Genomic DNA, 20,999 nt, shown 5'->3' with positions numbered 1-20,999 from the left:
CCCCTTGATGCCCCCCAACAGGCCAGTGGCCCCAGGATGGTCGGTGTCCCTCCAAGGCCTTGGCCATGGGCTCTCTCAGGACAGGGAGCCATGCAGGTCAGGAGTCCTGCATCTCTCCCTAGCCATTCACCCATCAGAAGGCCCAAGTTCACAAGGACCCCCAACCCCCACCACTGAGACCATAGGAAGCGCACTTCACTCCCCTCCTGTCTATTTCTCAGCCTCCCCAGGCCAGCTTCCTGGCCCCAGGGCCTTTGCACACGTTGCTCTCACTGCCTGAGGCTCTTTTCTGCTTGCACATCCATCACAGGGCGGCCCCCTCCTTGTCCCGCGGTTTCTGACAGGCTTCCCAGCCCTACTCTGCTGCAACCCTCCAAGCAGGGGTCCAGTCAGCTCCTCCCCTGCTCTGCTCAGTTGGCCCCTGACTACACAGCCAGAACCCCCACACAGGGGTGGGGCAGGCACCCTGACACACGACGGCCAAGACAGCCTTCCTGAGGTTGGATCGGCTGGAGAGCGGCCCCCTGCCCCACTCAGACAAGGCTCAACGGTGCATACCACCCTGTCTCCAAACGCCGCAGGAAAGGACAGGAGCAAGGGGTCAAGAAGGGGCCCGTGGACAGGAGGCCCGTGTCCTGGAGGGACCCAGGGGGCTTCCAAAGGCAGAGCATGGGGATCCTGAGACCAGGAGGGGCCTGGCCACACGTGAACCCACAACGGGGCTGATGCGGCGCGTGAAACACAAGGCCATGCCCCTCAGGGAACGGCAGAGGACTGGGGAAGGACAATCCGTCGGCACAATCCCAGGGAAGCCCAGAGCAGGAGCAGGGTGAGGAGGGCTCCCCTGAGGCTGATGGGACAGCCAGGCCTGCTGCCCCCCTTGTCAGCCTCCCCCAGACTCTTCCTGAAGACCCTCCAACTGGCTTCCAGGCTGGCCCGCCCCCAGGCTCCCAGGGCCCATCGCTCTGGCATATGGTCTCCTAAAAACATCCTAGTGAGTGTTTCTTGGACCCCACTCACACGCCTCCAGCGACAGAGGGCTCACCCACAGGCAGGACCCCTTTTTAACACGCCCCCTCCTGGGCCAGTCCTGGTCCCCCTCCACTGAATGGCCACCAGGCATGTGCTTGGGGTCCATTCTCCAGGCCAGAGCCCACAGCCACGGTCTCCTCCCAAGCTACAAGCCACAAGGGCGCAAGGGGAGGGGAGTCAGGCACAGGACCGTCGTCACACCCCCCCCAGGGAGCTCTTCTCAGAGACAAAGCCCAACACCCGCCAAACAGGGGCATCCAGTCCATGGGGAAATTCCACGATACGTCGTTAACATGGAAAAGGACGACCGGAGTCTGCATCCCATCTAGTTTAAAAAACGCCTAGATGGGCACAGATGCTTGAAAATAAATCAGGGAGACAAAGGTTCTTCCTGTGTTTGTAAGCATCTTCCCAACGTCCTACAATGGGTGCGTATAATTTCTGTCCTCGGAGGAGATAACGCACCGTACCACGTGCTGCTTTCTGATGCCTCTGGCGCCCCTCACTCAGGTCGGGCAGCGCTGTCTGGGCTCAGACGGGGCTGCCACGGTGAAGGGCCTGGTTTCAGGCCACACCACGTTAATTCAGCTTTCAGCTCAGTACACACGCACGTCAGCCAGGACCCTCTTGGATATACCGGCAAGACTGCTAACCGGGAGGAAAGAACCCTGGGGGCACCAGCAGCTAAATCTGGAGATGGAAGCCAGTGCTGACCACCCGGCCCCTTCCCCAGGCCAGCGGGCTCTGTGGGCCTCGGCTGCTGCGCTGAGGAGCCAGGCCCGCGGGCTCGCGTTCAGAACCATGGCCAGCACCCTCTCCCACCTCACCCGCCGGGGCCTCCCAGCCCCACCTGGGATCTAAGCTCCAAAACGCTCCCACTTCCCTGCTCTGCCCTTCTGCACGTGCAAAGCAGCTGGGGCGGGCCCTGCCCTCCTGCGGGAGGCTCGCTGAGCCTCTGTCTGTGTGGGTGAACACACTTCTCAACTCCCATGGACCCAGCCAGGCCTGCAGCCCCGAGACGGCTCCTCCCACTTCCACACCTGCTTCTGCTGCACCAGCTTCTTTCTGTGCTTCCCGAAGCTTCTCACCACCTCCCCCCAGGCCTGGGGTCCCAGGAGAAACTGGCCTTCTCCTCCTATGAACCCTTCAAATATTTTTTCCAAGGCTGAATGGAAAAGCAAGCTCAGGGCTTCTAAGCTCTTGAGTTCCATGGAGGGAAAAAGCAAACCAGACGAGACCTAGGGGAGGGAGCGGTCTGGGAGGGGGATGGCCGCACACTGCATGCTGCCAGAAGCAATCTAGGACGCTCTGCGGCCAGGTTCACTGCGAGCTGCCAACCTGCTGCCATCACAGATGATTGAGGGATATCCGGGGACGCTGCTCCCCAGGACTCCCATTAGGACTTTCTGTACAGTTACAAAATTATTCCAAGTAATCCGAAAGAATTAGAAACCTAATTTTATTCCAGCCGGGTAACGGGTAGAGCCTAATGACACTGAGCTCTGGAGCACGTCCTGCAGACAAAGGTCAGGCTCTGGGCTGGCCTGGAACACACTGTGCCCGTCCCCCCAACAGGAGCAGCCTCGGCCCCACGCCTCATGGCTTCTGCGCGGAGCTGCCAGAAAAGGCAAGGCCTGTCCTCCCCAGTGTCTCCTCCCCTCAGCCAACTCCAGATGCTAAGCAGTGGGGCCAAGGTTGTGGCAGCTGGGGGCTGGGGAGGAGCCAGACCCCAACATGGGCAGGTCACCCCCCCAAGAGCAGGAGTCCTCTGCAGGAGGAGCCACAGGCCCCGTAGCCCAGCACCTGCTAGGTCTGAATCCTGAATGCCCCTCTTGTCATCAAGTGGCCTTGGGTCCATGACCGCTCCCCTGTGGCCCTGACCTCAGCATCTGGGGGCTGACTGACAGCAGGGCTGTGAGGCCCCTGAGAACAATCCTGTCCCCATCCCTGCTCATCGTCTGAGACTCAAGGAAGGGCTAGAAGACCCCCTTGCCGAGACCTGACCTCCCCCATGACCGAGCCCCGCACTCACCAGGGCCCAGAAGGAAGGAGGAAATATTAGCTTCAACTCCACATGGGGACCTGCGTCCCTGCCACCTTCCCTCCCTCCACCAGGAAAGGGTGAGGCTGGGTACACAGCAGGGCTGCCAAGTGGCTCCTTAATCAGCACTCAGCCCTGCAGACGGTGCCTGTCGGTGACCATGCCGGGCCTCCATCCCCACAATGAGCCCCCAGCCTCGTCCCCATGGGATCCCAACAAGAACCCATCCTGGCATACTCAGCCAGACTCCTGCAGAGAAAGCCATGCAAACATACTTAGAGCAAAGCATTTTAGAAGCACCTTGTTCTTCTGGAAACGTTGACCTTCCAGGGTTCCCTGGGAGGCCTGGGATCTGGCAGAGCCTTCAGGATGCAGGTCCCAGCTCAGCCAGAGTGCTCCCAACCCAGGGGCACTGCCAGCCCAGGCTCTTCACCCCTGCCCTTCTGGATGAATTTAAAGCACGATCTAGACCAGCTTCAAACAACAGAAACTCGAGCCCCCCCCCCCTCCCCAACTCCAGACAGTCCACTGCTGAGCAATCCCTGCACCACCTCCCCCTCTGACTCTGGTCGTGACTTTTTTTTTTTTAAGTAGGCTTCACACCCAGCATGGAGCCCAACGTGCGGCTTGAACTCACTACTGAATTCAGGACCCGAGCTGAGACCAAGAGCCAGACATGGACCAACTGAGCCCCCCAGGCTTTTAAAGTTCATGGAAGGAAGAGACGGGCTTTAGGGAAAGCCACGTCTGCCACTGACCGTCTCCGACGCGCAACCGTCCGCAGGAACTAATCAAGCACAGCAGACTCATTTCGGGGTTCGCGGCGGTACCACCAGCAGCCGGGGAAGCGCGCTGAGGACGGGTCAGTGAGAGGCATCAGCCCTGCCGAGTGTGGAGGCCCAGGGGCAAGGCACAACACGGAGTCATTCCAGAACCACGGCTTTCTTCAAAACCCTCCCCACAGCATGGAAGACGCTGCTCTCTGGGGACAGCCTCAGCTCTGCACAACCCTCCTCTTCCCACCGCATATTCAACTAAGCTGCTCTGGCTTTGCTGGGCGGGGTGACAGGTGCCACGCAGCCACCACAGGAAGACACGCTTCCTCCTCCCGCGGTGGCCGGTGCATCGCCACGAACGAGGCGCCGTGGTAAGAGGCGGCTGGAGCTATCAGCATATCGCGGCTGGAAAACACAGCTGAGCTCCAGCCTTGCAGGAGAAAGCAGCCGTCACCGTGAGGACAGTGCAGCCGAGGCGGGCTCAGCCTCGAGGCCTGCGTGGACTGAGGTCACCACATGACCTAGCCGAGGACAGCGGGGGCTGGTCGGGACGCCCAGGCAGAGGCCAGCGGTCCTCGGGGACCCCATGGTACAACCTGCCCGCAATGCTGCTTTTCAAGCCAAAATCGCTCCAGCCTCCGCGTCTGGAGGCTCAGGATGCTGGGAACGTGTGCCATTCAGCCGCGAAGAGGAAGACGTGCCCCGACACCCGGGCAGCTGCAGAGCAAGCAAACTCCTCCAGGAGTGTGGCCAGTCCGCCGGGACGAACGCACAAGCAAGGGTCTGAAGCGTCCGGTGGGGCCTCACATCTAAATGTGCGGCTTCATCACCAGCAGCCACAAGCCTCTCGGTCCAGGCTCAGCCACTGGCCGAGGGACTGCGGGCTTGCCGCGGCTGGGCTGAGGGCGGGCGGCCGAGGGAGCTGCCCGGACAGGCGCCTGCTGTCCAGTCTCCATGCCGGACAAGCCTTTTCCTTCTGCTAAAACCACAGCCACAGAGACCTAAGAACAACGGCCGCGAGCTTGGCGGGCGTCGCACACGCCAAGGATCTGGTCGATGACTCGCAAAAGTAAACACAGAATCATTAGCCCACGTTATGGACAAGGAAACCTGGGGCCTGGGGGCGTCCGTGGAGGCAGGAGCCCAGCCAGGCTGGCCCAGGGCTGGGGGTCCCCACCACTCACAATCCTTCAGCCGAACACGCCCTCTGAAGCCTCTCCACCGGATAACGTCACGCCACGAATAGTGAGCCACTTGAGTGACACGCTAACCAGCAGTGGAAATTGAGACAGCGCGGCCTCCGTGGGGGTAACGGGGCGATGTCTGTTCCCGGCAGTGTCCGCCCCGGAACGACCCTGCACCCGTACCCGAGAACAGTGAACAGGAGGCAGTGCGGGGTGTCCCCATGGGCCTCCAATAACCAGAAGTCAGGCACCGACGTCCCCCATAAACTTCGCCTCCCGAGGGCAGCAGCCTCCCGCCCAGGGCCCACCACTATCCTCAGCCTTTGAACGGGACAGGGCCTGAACCCCAGGCCTGGCCCCTGGCCTCACCCGCCCTGTCCAACCTCCCGTGGACGCTCAGAGGCCGCAGAACACACACAGCGTGGCCCCCCGTCCTGTACAGGGGTTCCATCCTCTGAGGGGCCTGCCCTCCCCAAGCCCAAGACCCTGCTGGTGGCGTCCTCCACGAACCCCAAGGAGCTCAGTCCTCTGGACCCTATTCCTTCCACAGGACAGTGAGAGCGCCCACTCCTCGCGGCTAGCCTTGTGGCTCTCCCAAGCAGAGGCCAGGACATCTGCTGAGTGACGGCCACGCAGAGGCACGGGGCCTGCATCCTGCACGGGCGGGAGCGCAGAGATTAGCCGAGGCCCGTGGGTTAGCATATTAACCGAGACGAGCCGAGAAGCACCCCAGCCACGTCTGACTCGGCCCGTGCCTCCCAGAGGCGATCTGCTTCTTCGAAGACATGCTGGGGGTTAAGTCTTGTCAGAACCGGAGCTGGGCCTCCCACCACAGGGTGGGCATCTGGGGTCCGAGGGTGCCCGACACACAGCAGTGCCCACATGGCCAGCCAACTCCTTCCGAGTCTTTGGAGTTGGGATATTTGACTTGTACAGACGTCTGACAAAACCGAGATTCTTTCTGCTCTGACCTCTGAAGCCGTCAAGCACTGAGCTTCCTACTGACCCTGTCGCCCTGCGGACATGGGAGCCTGTGGGGAATCCACAACCTAACAGTGGACACAGGGACACAGGGCTTAGCCTGGACTGTGTTATCACGGTCTGATCTCGCTTTAAACTATGTGGTGAGGCTGGGAAATCCTGCAAGGAGGCCTGAGGTCTCCAGACCAGTGAGGACGGTCTGGTCAGCCCCGGTTCCCCTGGAAACCACAACTCTCCTGGTGTTCCCACCTTTGAGGAAATTTCCATAAGATTCTCCAGCTCTCGGGGGACACTCCCTCCCCAAGGACAGAGAGAGGTCTGCGACTTGAAAGCAGTTGAGAACACAGCCACGCAGGCTCCAGCCTCCTTCCGGAAACACAACGCTCCGTCAGCAGAGGAGGGACCCCAGCCACCTCCCCGGGCCGCGCTCAACCCTCAGATGCGGTCAGACCAAGGAACGGTCAGGGCCAAGGCTGAGGGCAGAGGCCCCCGCCCCCCGTCACCCCGGGCAGCCCACCGGCAGCAAACAAGCAAGAGGGGACAGCAGGTGGCCTGTGCAGGGTTAGCCAAGGCCACGCAGGGGACCGCAGCAGGCCCTGAGGCCCTGGACCCCGGCCTGCTGGAGATCACACCAGGCCCAGCAGCTCCCAGCCCTGACCCCAAAGCAGGTGCGGTCTGAGGACAGAGGGCTTGGCTACCCGGCCCAAGAGAGAACAGCGTACAGAAAGTGAGCCGCGTGTTGGGCCGGCCTCCGCGGCTCGGTCCAGGGCGTTTGCCTGTTCTACGCATGACAACTCGAAGTGGCTTTCGGATGTGCGTAAGTCAGGCAATCCGCACCCAAAACGCTCGTCTCCAGTGAGGAGACCCCTCTCAGCCTGAGTGAGACAACTCTGCAGCTCGTTCAACCTTGCCTGGCCTCAGTTTCCCCACCAGTGCAAACAGGCCTCTCTGAGGCTCCCGGACATACAGCTGAGACCGGCACACAGCAGCCACAGAGAATCCACACGGAGAGGTTCCCCCTCAAAGGAGTAACTGCCCGGATCCCCCAAGCCTGGGGGTCGCACCCGAGCCAGGCTCCCAGAGGACCCCCCCGTGGACTTGCCCGGAGCAGGCCCGCAAGCCCCACCAGCCCGGACCACATCCCTGACAGGGCGCTCTAGAAACTCAGGTCCCCTCTGAGAAACTGCTGAAAACTCCAGACTTACACCCAGAAAATCCTCTTACAGAGACGCCCCCGCTCTCAGGGCGCACAGACCCTTCAGCCCTGAGACTCTGTCCTGAGGTGTGAGGAACAGGCAGTGGGGAGGAGGGTCTGCAGGGCTGCTCGAGCTGAGTCGGACCCTTCCCCACCCCACACCGCCCAGGGCTGACGACGTGTGTGGGAGTCCTCCCGACCGGGCCCCGGCGACCGCCCCTGCATCCACGTGCAGCCTGGGCTGCCCGCCCAAATCGGGCTGAACCGTCACACGGGGCAGGGTCTGCCCACCCACGCAGAGGAAGGGACCCCCCAGGGGTCTCAGAGCTGGGAGGGGGGGGTCCAAGCTGTTTCTGCCCAGGCAGGCCCACACCTCGGCGGGCGTGGGATCCGTCCTGACTCAGGGAAGGCTCCTCTCCCCAGAAGCTCACACCAGGAAGGAGCGACGCGGCTCCACTCCCACAGGCAGTTTCTCGGAAAAAGCCCCTTCCACAGGGGGTCGACGGGGAACCACAGGGCAACCACCTCCCTCCCCGCCTGATAGCCACCGCCCCCCAGAACCCACTGGGGCACCCAGAGTGGCTGGCACACCTCCATCTTCCAGAAGCCAGGCTTTGGTGGCAAAAGCAGCAGAACAGTGGCCTAAGAGGGCTCATTGCTGCCCCAGCCCTGAGGACCCCCTTCCAGCCAGGGCAGATGGAGGAAGCCGGGCCTCTGCCCTCCACAGGCTTGCTCAGGCCCAGCTCAGCGCCAGGAAGGGAAGAGGGCCTTGAACTTTGTTTAATTAATGAATTCAGAAAACCTGATGACGTACACGGGCCAGGCCAGTCCACGCTGGGCAAGGGGGTCACCACACCCCCAGGCAGGAGACCAGCAGCAGGGCAGTGAAGGCGTCCTGGTTTGGGGTGGGCCTGGGTCCCAGGCATGGGCTGGGCATAGGGACAGTGGAGAATTTCATGCCTGGGGACCTGGGGGATGGGTGACGAGCAACAACGGCTGGAGACGTGTCACCGTTCGCTGAGAGTCCAGTGGGCCCGCCCTGGGACAGCGGCTACCCCATTGGGCCATCGCCACAATGCCTGGGGGCAAGGAGCTGCGGTGCCCGCTCTCCTGAGTGAAGACTGGGGCCTGCGGGTTCTGCGACTAGACTTCACTGCCTAACCCAACAGCTGCCACAACACCTGCTCCCCTCCTGCCTCCCCCACTCCCCAGAAAAGTCCCCCTGCCAGTGAGCCAAAGGGAGCTCAAGCAGCCCGTGCCCTCAGCGGGGAAGCTGGGAAGGGGCTGAGCAGGCAGGAGGGCCCACACACGCTACAGGCCTGCTTGTCCTGGCTCAGGCGGACGGACACACACGCACGCACGGCAGCAGCAACCCGCCCCAGCCTTCCCTTCCATGCTGCGTCCCTTTCTGGGTGCTGCAGCTCTGAGGAGGCAGGAGGCACAGAGGGGCTGGCCACTTCAGGCCCGGGCAGGGAGAAGCCACTCGGGGCTGGAGATGGGGCCATGCAGAGGGGACCCCTAGGATGTCCTGCCGGCCAGGGATGTGTGGGGCCAAAGCACAGCAAACCCTCCAGTAGCCAAACCACAGGCCAGAGAGGGGCACCTGGCTGTGGGGCTGTGGGGTGGGCTCTGACCACATGCCGGAGGTCGGAGTGGGACCTCCCAGAAGGCAAGGAGGGAGGTGGTGACAGGAGGGCCATTGATGAGGAGACACAGGGCTCTTCCAAGGATGAACAGCTCACCTGAGCATCCCTACATGGGAAGAGTGCGAGTCGCCGCACCGGGGCCGGGGTGGGGAGTGGGGGGACGCTCACGGTGCCAGGGAAGACCCTGCCTCCCATGGTGGCTCAGCAATGGGGCAGGGGACAGTGCCCCAGGCACCTGCCAGGGCTGTGGTCTCCCCCCAGGACACCCTCCCCTCTAGCAGCCGGGCTTTTCCCCCATGGGGTCTTCTCCCCCATCCCACGGAGGGTCTGTCCAGAGCACACACTCACAGGTCCATGGGCACACACCCCTCTCATCCCAGGGGGGCACACGGTTGGAGATGGTTTCCCAGAATCCGTTCCCACTCCCATCCCAAAATGCCTTTTTCATTCAAAATGGCCGAGTCCCGGCCCCAGTCTAGCTGGGATGGGAGGGAGAGTGCCTGCCCGCTCAGAGACCGCACGCCAACGGCACAGGCCACACGCGCAGCAACTCCTGCCGGAACACGGCACACATGAACATTCATGTGCACATAGTGCCGGCCTGAGGCCACGGCAACTGCCCCGGGAGCCAGCAGGTCCCTGCACAGGGCCAGGGCTGGCGGGCTCAGGACAGCAGCACCCCTCCTCCTGGGCGTCCACCCACCAAGGAGGGGATCCAGAGCCCAGAATGTGCGCGGCGCTGGCTCCTCCAGCTCGCAGCAGCACAGAGGGGTCAGGGCTGTGCTGGGTGGAGGGGAGAGTGGGGGATGCAGGCTGGGCCAAGGATGACAGCAGGCACCAAGGGGCAAGACGGTCAACAACCCCGAGCCCAGGGCTGGGGGAGGGAAGTAATATTAGGACACCCCCCACCCCCATTCCAGCAAACCAGAAGAAGCTCACCCTAGGTGGAGAGTGAACGGCTTGGGGGTCGAGCCCAAGTAAGCCAGCCCCTGCCCCCACCCCTTGCCCCCTCCCTCGGGGGAGCCCAGCCCAGAGGGGGGCCTCCAGGAGTCCAGATGCCGTGGCAGGACTGACAGCGCCACCCTCCCTCCCGGCTGGCCCTTTGTTCGGCGCAGCGGCCGTGGGGAGGGGCCTCGGGCCGAGGAGGGGAGGCTGGGGCGCCGCACATCCCCCCATCCTGCGGGGGAGGGGCTGATGCAACCCAGCCAGGCCGCTGTTGGTTGGGGGATGGCGCCCCCACCCTGGCCTGGACGCCCGGACGCCAGAACTCCTTCCAACCTCGCAAGCATCTCCGCCCTTGGCTTTAGCCAGGGAACGCCGTCCCCCGGGCTCAGACCCGGGCGCCGGCGTGACCGACGCGGGCGCTCGGACGCACAGGGGGCCCCCAGCCGCCCGCAGCCGCGTGCCGGGTGTCGCCAGCGCGACCGCCCCGGCCGTGCCCCGCGCCCCCCGCCGGCGGTGGGCACTCACACGTAGGCGTGGTAGATGAACGCCCAGCCGCGCGGCCGCTCCAGCACGTTGTACAGGAAATTCTGCAGCTTGCGGTAGAAGGCGTTGCGCTTGGGGGGCTTCCCGGCGCCCGCGCCTCCCGCGCGCGGCTTGCTCAGGATGCTGCCGCGCTTGGGGGCCTCGGAGCCGGCGATGAGCAGCGCGCCGTCCCGGGTGGAGTCGGGTGCGCCGGGGTCCAACCCCACGAAGCCCACCTTGAGCTTCTTCTCCCCGCTCGGGCCGGGGTACACGCCGCCGTTGCGCGACTTCTGCACCATGGTGCCGGGCGGCGCCCCGGCGGGCGCAGGCTCAGCGGGGGAGGCGCGCAGGGGGCGGCGCGGGCCTGAGCCCAGGCCCCCGGCCCGGGAGCCGCATGGCCGAGGCGGCAGCGGCGGCGGCTCCGCGCTCCTGCCGGCCCGGGCCGCGCGCGGGGACGCTGCGGCCACCTGGCTCCGCCCGCCGCCTCGCCCCGCCCCCGTTAACCCCTGCGACGCCGCGCGGGCCGCGGGAGGGGAGGGGAGGGGACGGGACGCGGGAGACAGCAGAGGAGGACGGGGCTGCTCCCGGCGTCTCGCTCCCCGCGGCGCCATGTGCCCTGACCAGGGAATCGGGGCCCCTGGTCATCCCCTGGTCATCCCCTGGTCAGACAAGCGCACCGCCTGAGCGGCCCCCAGCTCTCCCTTGGGTCCCAAAGCCCTGCCGGCGCCTGGCCCTAGTTGGATTCCTACCAGCTGGACCCCTGGACTGGACTCCTAGGAGCAGAAGGGAGGGATGTACACGGCCCTACACCCTCCGACAAGGCTCAGCCCACCAGGACCTTATGCACTTGGCCTCTAAGTGGGCCAGGCTTGAGGACCCCCTGGACCCAGGTCCCCTGAGTGTAGAGGGAGGCATCTGGGGAGACTTCCTAAGAGGTGGTCTGAGCTGGACCTTGGAGGAGTCCTGGAAGGGAGGCAGCAGGGGAAAGGGAGGGTTTGCAGAGGCCCCTGAAGCAAGGAGAGGGGCAGAGGTAGTCAGAGAGGTGAGACCTGAGAGACTCACCCCAAAAGGCCTGGACTTTCTTCTGCAGACCCCAGAAAGGACCTGGGAGGGTGGGCCCCAGGGCAAGACAGAGGCCTGAGGCCAGGAGGGACACTGGTGCCCTAGTCCAGGACAGAGGACGGCAGGTTCTGGACACAGATGGCAGGGTGTGCTCTTGAGGGGGAGTAAGCACAGGTTGCTCCCCAGACCAGGGAGCCATGGCTGGGCAGGGGGGTGTCCTTCCAGAACTTTCTTCTGGGAAGCCAAAGGACTCATTTCTCAACCACTGAGAGGCCCCTGTGCACTCCACGCTGACACTCTGCACCATGCCTCCACTCGCTAAGCCTCCCTCTGCACACCTTGGATGGTGGGGGCTGCAGGGGCCTCTCCTGACCACATCCAGCCTCTTCCCGCATTTGCCCAGGACTGTGGGGTCCACTAAGGTAGGCCCTTTTAGTAGCTGGCACTGTCCTCACTAGTAACTTGGCTCAGAAAACAGGATCAGCTGTGTTGTTCGCCCTTTCAGTTCCAAAGCTAGAGGCCATGTGGCCTTTTCTTCCATATTCAGCAGGAAACAGAATGGTCGAGGCAGGCACAGAGCTAATTTGTAAATCATCTACAATGTTGGGGATGGAGTGCCACCTATGTCCCACATACACCTGTGCACACAGGTACGGCCCAGGGGCCACACTCATGACTCCCCCCGCCCTGCCTCTGTGCCTGGTCATTAGCTGCAGTTTTCTTGAGTGTGTGCACACCCGCTGAGCCCAGGCTGAGGAAGGGGGAGCCCGTCTGGTCAGTTCAAAGGGAAGGGCATGACCACCTATATCACAAAAAGAGAGAGGCTGCCCATGCTGGCTGTCTCCACTCATCGGCCTCTGAGCAGCCCTCGTGCTCCCTCATCCTGTTAAGAGGGGGTCCCAGACTATGGGGTGTCACCTAAGCTGGGCATGGCCCCTCCTGGGGCCCCCCTTCTTGGCGCTCGATGGGAGAGTGAACTGGACCTGTGGGTAGGGCTGGTTCACCGAGGAAGGAGGAGCAATTCCCAGGTGTCATTTTTGCAAACATATGAGCACTGAGGTAGAAGCAACGTCCGCTCTCTCATTCCAGGACATTAAGGAGATACCGGTTGCCTTCACTGTCTCCTGGGGGAGGCCCCTCCAGCGGGAGCACCGCCAGCCAGGCTGGAGGGGAGCTCTCTGGGATGCAGGCACACCTTTGCATCCCCGAGCCCTCTGTTCTCTCTCTTTTTTTTAAGATTTTATTTATTTATTTGACAGAGAGAGACAGCGAGAGAGGGAACACAAACAAGGGGAGTGTAAGAGGGAGAAGCAGGCTTCCTGCCGAGGAGAGAGCCTGATGCAGGGCTCGACCCTGGGATCATGACCTGAGCCGAAGGCAGACGCTTAACGACTGAGCCACCCAGGCGCCCCGAGCACTCTGTTCTTTTGTCTCAGACAGCAGACCCCAGAAAGGTCTGACACATTTCCCAGAGGTTCTGGCAGATGAATCCCATATCAAAGTTTGAAAATCTTGGTTTCCTGTGTTTAGGACGTGCTTTCAATGAGTTGGCTCACCGAACATGTATGTTCTCAATTTTGTGCCGTGCACACCATTGTCCAGTTGTCAGTAACCTGGTCAACAGTGCCCTCCATCCCTGCAACCCAGGGAAGCAGTTCATCGAAAATGCTCAGTTGGGGTGAATTCCATGCAAGAGACAGGAATTTCATTTATTTAAAAATAGATGGGAAAGCTTTCAGGCTCAAGCCATCTTTGCCAAGACTGTACTGTTGGGATCCAGAAAAGAGGAGTGGAAAAATCCAGATGCACACAGCACCCAGCTCCAGTCCAGGGAGAACTTTCACCTGGACATGGGGTTGGCCAGCCAGGCTGGGCGCTGTCCTTTCAGCACCTCCAGCACTGGTCACTCTCCCCAGAGCCCTCAGGCCCAGCACGCTGCTCCTGGCTCTCCTGGTTCCTACTCCCACCCCCACAGCAGAGAAACTAGTGTGGCCGCTGTTGCTGTCTCACGCAAGGCCAGCTCAGAGCTCTCACAGATCCCCACCTGCCCCAACGTGCTCCTGCATGTTCCCTTCCGATCAGGGAACTCATCACACAGGGCTAGGACCCCATCTCCTGTCCTGGCTCCCCTGCCCTTGCGTGTGTCCTGCCCACTGTCGTGTCCCCCAGAGCCTGGCACATGACCCACAATGTGTGGTCAGAAGATATCACGGCTGCCAGCAGTGGAGGCCAAATTGCAGCACGTCTGGATTATTCCCTCTTTCTGCAGAGGTACAGGACCGAGAGTGGGCTGGGCATTTCCTGCGATGCAGCCCTGGGGGGTCGTGACTCTAGTCTCACAAACACAGGACGGTGGGTCCCGCAGTGTAGGGGAAGTGAGTCCAGAAGAAACAGGCTTCCGCTGGCTGCTCGTGCTGGCCGCGGGACTCCAGCAGTGACGCTGCACTGGCCATTCCGGGGTAGGGGTGGGGGCCGCTCTGACGCCTGCTTGCGGAGCCCGTCTCCTGCAGCCCCAGCCGGATGCTGTGTGGAACATCTCTCGGTCGCATAGAAGATACTTATACCCAGGTGTTCACCCACTCTCGAGTTCCCTGGGCCAGTGACCACGGGGACACTGGGGGCGGATACTGAAAAGCAAACCTTCCTGTTTCACTACCACCCACCTCCTCCCAGCAGAAAAAGAGCAGGGTCCTTCCCCAGTCATGTTGGCCTCAAGAAAACAGATGACCCTGGCAGAGGCCAGAGGGGACACTCTGCCAGCCCGAGAAACAAGACTTCATTTGGGCAAATGAGAAAAGACAGGCTCTCAATCCCCTAACCTGGGTCAGGACTGTTGTCTTAATTTTGTAATTTGGACAACAGGAAGTGCCTACCCAGACAGAAAGTCCCTGCCCTCCCTCCAGGGAATTTTCCGTTATTAGGAGGAGGAAGGGCTGAATTTATCCAGTTCATGGGGGAACAGGGCAGTAAGGAAAAGATTTAATATGAAAGCATTGATTTTTTTAACATCTTATACTAAAGTCAATAAAAATTTAATTTATAGTTTTTTTTTCAAGGATCAGAGCTCTCAACAAGCTTCCCCAGCCCCTGGCAAACCGACTAATCATATAAGGGGGCGGATTGGTATTTATCAGCCACAGATAATACCTTGGCACTAGGAGTCCGTGGTTGCCCATGTTGGGGGAGATGGGCTGGGGAGTGATGGCGGTCCTGGCTGCATCCAGAAGGGCAGGAACCAACATGTAGATTCTGGGCCTTCAAGGGAACCCCCTGCTCGGCCTCTGCCACCGGGCCCCACGTCCCCTGCGTTCACGGCGAGCCTCCGGGAACGCGCAAGCATGGTATGTGGGAGGTTGTGCATTTTGTCGTTTCTGGTCCACGGAGAAGGCACCCCCACTCCCCATCCCACACCTTCGGGCAAATGAAAAACCTATGACAACCGTCCCTCTTCTGCGGCAGATAAAATGTGAGGGACAGACAGGCCCAGTGATGCCAGGTGTGACCCAGGCCCTTCTGGGGGTCTGTACCCTCGACGCTCCTGTGGCACTGTGACAATATCCCGATGCTTTCTTCACCTCTGTAATCCAGCCCTGCAGCTCTCAGACCACCCCAGCTGCGCACCTGCTCTGCCCCCAGCTCCCCCCACCCCGCGCCTCCCATCCCCCCACCACCCCACCCCAGGCACACAAGAGCCTCAGCGCCCCTCAGGCCAGCGAAGGGGCTTGTTTCCTGTGTGTGTGTCCTGTTTCCTGTGCCGGGAGTTCTGTCCCTCCACCAGCACACAGAGGTCTGTGCATCTTCTCAGGGAGGCCCTGCTTATGCGTCTTCCCTGAAGTGGACGATGCCCTCTTCTCAGCCCTGGTTCTTCATCAAGATCTGAAAGTATTGCTTATGTGCTTGCCTCCTGTTCATACCCTCCACCAGACAGGGGGTGCACACTCACAACCCCCTGCACACACCCTCAGCCCCCTGCACACACTCACAGCCCCCTGCACACACCCTCAGCCCCGTGCACACACCTTCAGCCCCTTGCACACACCTTCAGCCCCTGCATACACCCTCAGCCCCCTGCGCACATCTTCAGCCCCTGCACACACTCACAGCCCCCTGCACACACCTTCAGCCCCTTGCACACACCCTCAGCCCCTGCACACACCTTCAGCCCCTGCACACACCTTCAGCCCCTTGCACACACCTTAGCCCCTTGCACACACCCTCAGCCCCGTGCACACACCTTCAGCCCCTTGCACACACCCTCAGCCCCTGCACACACCTTCAGCCCCTTGCACACACCCTCAGCCCCTGCACACACCTTCAGCCCCTGCACACACCCTCAGCCCCTGCACACACCCTCAGCCCCTGCACACACCCTCAGCCCCATGCACACAGCCTCAGCCCCTGCACACACCCTCAGCCCCTGCACACACCCTCAGCCCCATGCACACAGCCTCAGCCCCCTGCACACAGCTTCAGCCCCTGCACACACCCTCAGCCCCCTGCACACACCCTCAGCCCCTGCACACACCTTCAGCCCCTTGCACACACCCTCAGCCCCTGCACACACCTTCAGCCCCTGCACACACCTTCAGCCCCTTGCACACACCTTCAGCCCCGTGCACACACCCTCAGCCCCGTGCACACACCTTCAGCCCCTTGCACACACCCCCAGCCCCTGCACACACCCTCAGCCCCTGCACACACCCTCAGCCCCATGCACACACCCTCAGCCCCTGCACACACCTTCAGCCCCTTGCACACACCCTCAGCCCCGTGCACACACCTTCAACCCCTTGCACACACCCTCAGCCCCTGCACACACCTTCAGCCCCTTGCACACACCTTCAGCCCCTTGCACACACCCTCAGCCCCTTGCACACACCCTCAGCCCCATGCACACACCCTCAGTCCCTGCACACACCTTCAGCCCCTTGCACACACCCTCAGCCCCTTGCACACAGCCTCAGCCCCCTGGCACACCTTCAGCCCCTGCACACACTCACAGCCCCAACCCAGCCCACAGAGCTGCTCTTCAACATTCCTTGAATGACAGTCACTTTGTTCTAGGGCTAGACATCTCTTGGACCCTCCAGCCAGGATGTGCCCTTGATGAGCAGCCTGGGGGTTATGTGGCTCAGGGGTTACAGAGGTAGTCCATGGGAGGACATGGGCAGCCGGAGATCAGTGCCATGGAGACCGGCTCCCTGCCAGCAGAGCGGTCAGCTGCCTGCCCACACACAGGCTGTCAGCATCTGGGTCCTGGCTGCCCGCGCACTGGTGCCCCAGCCTCATTTGAGTCCCTTGCTTGCTTGGCCAGATGTCCAGTAGGCTTTGGACAGAGCTGTCCAACCTGGGGCAGGGCCCATGGGCTGTCAGAGTCCCCCACCCACCCCCTCATCCAGGACAAGGTCACTGCATGCTAAGCTAAGGGGATGCGACAACAAGGCGGACACTCTCGCCAGCAGACCAGGGGCGCATCAGCCCAGACAGAGCTGGAGTCCTCGGCCAGGAGCTCTGCCTGGACGGCCCCGATGAACCATCCTGCCAGCAAACACCAGGCTCCATCCCACAGCATCACTGCAGAGCTAGCCCTCAGATGACCTGCGAGCTCATCTGAGTTCTGAGACCGTGAGCAGAGCCCTGGATTCCTCACTGGTCAAGTGGAGAGGAAAGGCTCCCACCTTGTGGGGCTGCCGGGCCACTGAGCGGAGTAGAGCCACACAACGTCCCGAGCAGCGTCCAGCTCGGAGCAGTGTCCAGGGGAGGTCAGGAAGGTGCCCCAGCAATCCCAGCTGGCTGCGTAGAAGCGCCCTCTTCCTGGGGCTCCTGGGTGGCACAGCGGTTAAGCGTCTGCCTTCGGCTTAGGGCGTGATCCCGGCGTTGTGGGATCGAGCCCCACATCAGGCTCCTCCGCTATGAGTCTGCTTCTTCCTCTCCCACTCCCCCTGCTTGTGTTCCCTCTCTCGCTGGCTGTCTCTATCTCTGTCAAATAAATAAATAAAATCTTTAAAAAAAAAAAAAAGCGCCCTCTTCCTTCACGTCCTACAGACCCCCACACAAGGGTTGCAGTTGGAGAGAAGAATGTGTCCATCCGCCCAGCTCGGACATGCTGACCCCATCCCTTCCCGGCGTCCCACCCACAGAAAGGGGATCCCTGTGGGCCAGGCGCTCTCCCCGGGGGGCAGCCCTGTTCCCCGGGCATCGTTACGTGATGTCTGGGGCTATCTTCGTTATCATGAGTGGAGCAGGCGTTAGGGGTATGCAGTGGGGGAAGCCTGCTGTGTCCCGCTCCCACGGCAGAGAATTATCTATCCCCACGTGTCCATGGTGCTGAGGTTAGGACACCATGATTTAGGTGGACAAGGTCTTCTCTTAAAATGCAAATATTTCTGGGATATTGGGAAGGAGGGCGACCTGACCCCGCCCCCCGCCCCGAAGGGCTCTGGGCAGGCAAGGGTCTGTGTGAAGATCCATGATCACCAAGGGGCAGCAGGTCGGGCTCGTCGGTGGCTCATCGTCAGAGTTCCACACCGTAGCCCAGGGCCTTCCGCGTTGTCGGGTCGCTGACAAAACGCTACTCTACCCCGTCACACACCAATGGAGTCTTCGCTCTGTTTCACGGTTTACAGGCTTAATTCGCACGCGTGGCTTTGGGCAGGTTGCTGAACCCCTCTGTACCACGGTTTCTTCGCCTGTAAATGGGGGATAATAACAGTACCTACATCACAGGGCTGTTACGACAGTGCAGGGAGCGAAGGTGTGTACAGCAGTGAGACAATGCCTGGCACGAATAAGCATTATATAAGCATTAAAGTAAAAATGAATGAATCCGTTCCAGGGCTGGCTCTGAGCGCATTGCACTTCCAACATGCACTGCCATCCTCAACGGAGATGAAGAGCCTGGGCGTTGGGAGACGCGCACAGTAAAGACAAAGAGGAGAGAGAGCGCCAAAGGCAGCCGACACCCCAGCAGCACCCCTCTGAGAGAGCCCTTTAACCAGACCTCAGCCCTGAAGGGGCGCAGAGCGGACCTCCGGGCCCCGCCCACTCTGGGGGGCACCAGGTTTGCTCACAGACCAGATGAAAGGGGAAATTTTACCAGTCCCCACCATGGGATTCAGGGGCATGGCCCCTCCTCTCCACCTCTTCCCTCATTCTGTGTGTCCTCTGGCTCCCCATTTGGCTCAGCGTTGGCCCCCACTTTTCAGGCCACTGAGCCCTGGAACCCAGGGACCCCAGCCTGCTTGACTGGTTAGCTTCAAATGGCGGCTGGCAGTCACCAGACCCCAGGGCGGGCTCTCTGGGCCAGACATCCCACAAGGCCCATCAGGCACGCAGGGCCGACACAAGCCCAGCCCACAGCCCCCATGCCCCTTCCACGGAGCCTACAGGTGCAAAGCTCCCTTCCTACCCAGAGCTGCCAGCGTCCACTTCACCAAGTATCTTCAAGGACACAGCCCAGAGAGTGATTTGGCCCTTGCCCCACTGACCTGTCCAGGTCCACCCAGTCTGCCCAAGGAGGACACAGGATAAGCAGAACCTACATGCTCTCTCACCTGCCCCACCCCTGCCTTGGACCCCCAGTCAGCCCACAGTCCAGGCCCAGACCCTGGCGTGATGAGGCGGACTGGGCCTCCATGCTGGCAGCCACAGCAGCCAGACCCCCGGCCGTAGCCCATGTCTGAGCTGTTCTTGACTCAAGGCCGTCCCCGGTCCTCTTCCACCTCTTCCCCAGATGACCCCCACAGTGAGATACTGGGAGCAACCTAGAGATCATACCCTTGACAGTCCAGCTGCCCCAGCTAGCTTCCGCCTGCGGGGCCACAGGACAGAGAAAGTGCCCAGGGCAGCCTGGATCCAGCCTCTCACAGGTGCCTCTCGGGGGCTCAGCTCTGGCGCTAGACAGACAGCCAGCAGGGCAGGTGGGGCTGAGACACGTGGTCGGGCACGCACACACACTCACGCACGTATATGCATGTGCACGTGCTCTCTCGAGCACGCACAAACACACATCCAAATGGACATGCACGCACACGCCTACAGCCACCATATACCCGTGCACACATGCACGCACACGCCTACAGCCACCGTATACCCGTGCACACATGCACGCACACGCCTACAGCCACCGTATACCCGTGCACACATGCACGCATTCGCTGCACCAGCTCCCAAGAGCTCCTGGACGCCCCACCGAGTCCTCCCCACACCCCAGGAGCCACGCACGACGCGCAGAGTTCCGCACCCAGATCACGCTCACGCAGGCGCACAGAGCCTGCACTGGGTACACGCCAGAGAGGCACAGAGTTGACCTGGCGCACCCAAGGTCCCGCTCGGAGACGGTCGCTCCGCTGTGAGAAACCCCAGAACCCCATTGCTGGGGTCTGTTCAGACACAGAACTCTCCCTGCCGGGGCCACCCTGGACCCTGGGGGAGGGGGAGGTGATGTCCGCTTGAGGGGAGGGCGCCGGGAGCCCTGGGCAGACAAGGGCAGGAGACAGATCGGATTTGGCCAGCGCAGCAGGACGCCGCGGGCCCGAGGACTCATGAAATTTTCAGAGGTACCCAAAGTGAAGAGTGAAGCTGCCAGTTGGGTTCTGTGGCTCCTGCTTTAAATTATTCACAGCCCAGGGGCGCCTGGGGGGCTCGGTCAGTGATGGGTGAAGCGTCTGCCTTCAGCTCAGGTCATGATCTCAGGGTCCTGGGATCGAGTTCTGCGTCAGGCTCCGTGCTCAGCGGGGAGCCTGCTGCTCCCCCTGCCGCTCCCCCTGCTTGTGTTCACGCTCTCTCTCTGATGAATAAAACCTTTAAAAAACTTATTCGTAGCCCAGCAGAGAGTGCCAGCACCTGGCCCCCCGGCCCTGGCTTTGGGAGGCACCTCACTGAGCCTGGGCCCGAGCCAGCCCTGTGGCTGGCAGGCAGGGCACCTCTCTGGGCCTCCACATCCTCCTCCAAACCCCGGCACACGAAGTGTGTGCAGATCTGTGTCCCCAGCTTGGACCCCCAGCCCTGAGGTTGTCGAGCACCATCAGGCTGCGGTCCCTCCCCCCTCACCCACCCACAGCCCCGTCCAGCTGCCCACGGGGCTCCCCGAGCTGACTTACTGCCCCCAAGCCCAGTGGACCCTGCTCCCTACCCAGCTCGGCAGCCCCCCTGCAGTGGGAAAGGGCCCACCCACCACAGGACCAAAGGAGGACAGCCAGCTCCCTCCGCGCCCCAAGCTTGCACCGCCGTCTCTCCTCTGCAGGCCATGACCCCAGCTCCAGTGCGCACACACAGCCACAGAGGTGGGGGGGGGCAGCGGGCTGCACCTGTGAGTGCGTATTTGCTGCGGCTCAAGGAGCCGCCTGCTCCGTCCTCGCTGCTCTGCCACCGGCACTGCTGCCAGATCAGCAGCTCTCAAAGCTCAGTCCAGGCATCTCAGGTCCTAAGAACCTTCTAGAAGGCCCTGAAGTCAAAACTGTTTGCACAGTAATACCAAGGCCTTGTCTTTGTCACGACTGCTCTCTATTGTATGTGGGGTTTTCCAGAGGCCCTGAGACGTGTGATGACGCTGTGTGCATCTGACACTGTGTGACGGTGTGAGAACCGACAGCCGGGAGTGTCACACGAGAGGCT

At 61.8% G+C, this 20,999-nt stretch overlaps 1 protein-coding gene across 5 annotated transcripts in view; it reads right to left on the bottom strand.

Moving 5' to 3' along the window:
• Positions 1-10,658, bottom strand: part of KCNQ2 (potassium voltage-gated channel subfamily Q member 2) — a 48,924-nt gene extending 38,266 nt beyond the window's left edge. For all 5 annotated transcript variants that reach the window (XM_044385630.3, XM_044385629.3, XM_044385631.3 and 2 more), the window contains exon 1: positions 10,326-10,658. In XM_044385630.3, the coding sequence (XP_044241565.1) occupies positions 10,326-10,621 (296 nt within the window). In that variant the 5' untranslated portion in view covers positions 10,622-10,658. The remainder of the gene's footprint in view (positions 1-10,325) is intronic.
• Positions 10,659-20,999: the final 10,341 nt, after the last annotated feature.

This window comes from Ursus arctos, unplaced genomic scaffold, assembly GCF_023065955.2.
Source record: "Ursus arctos isolate Adak ecotype North America unplaced genomic scaffold, UrsArc2.0 scaffold_16, whole genome shotgun sequence".
Lineage (NCBI taxonomy): Eukaryota > Metazoa > Chordata > Mammalia > Carnivora > Ursidae > Ursus > Ursus arctos.
The sequence above is the reverse complement of the archived record's forward strand: the minus strand, read 5'-3'. Positions and strand labels throughout refer to the sequence as shown.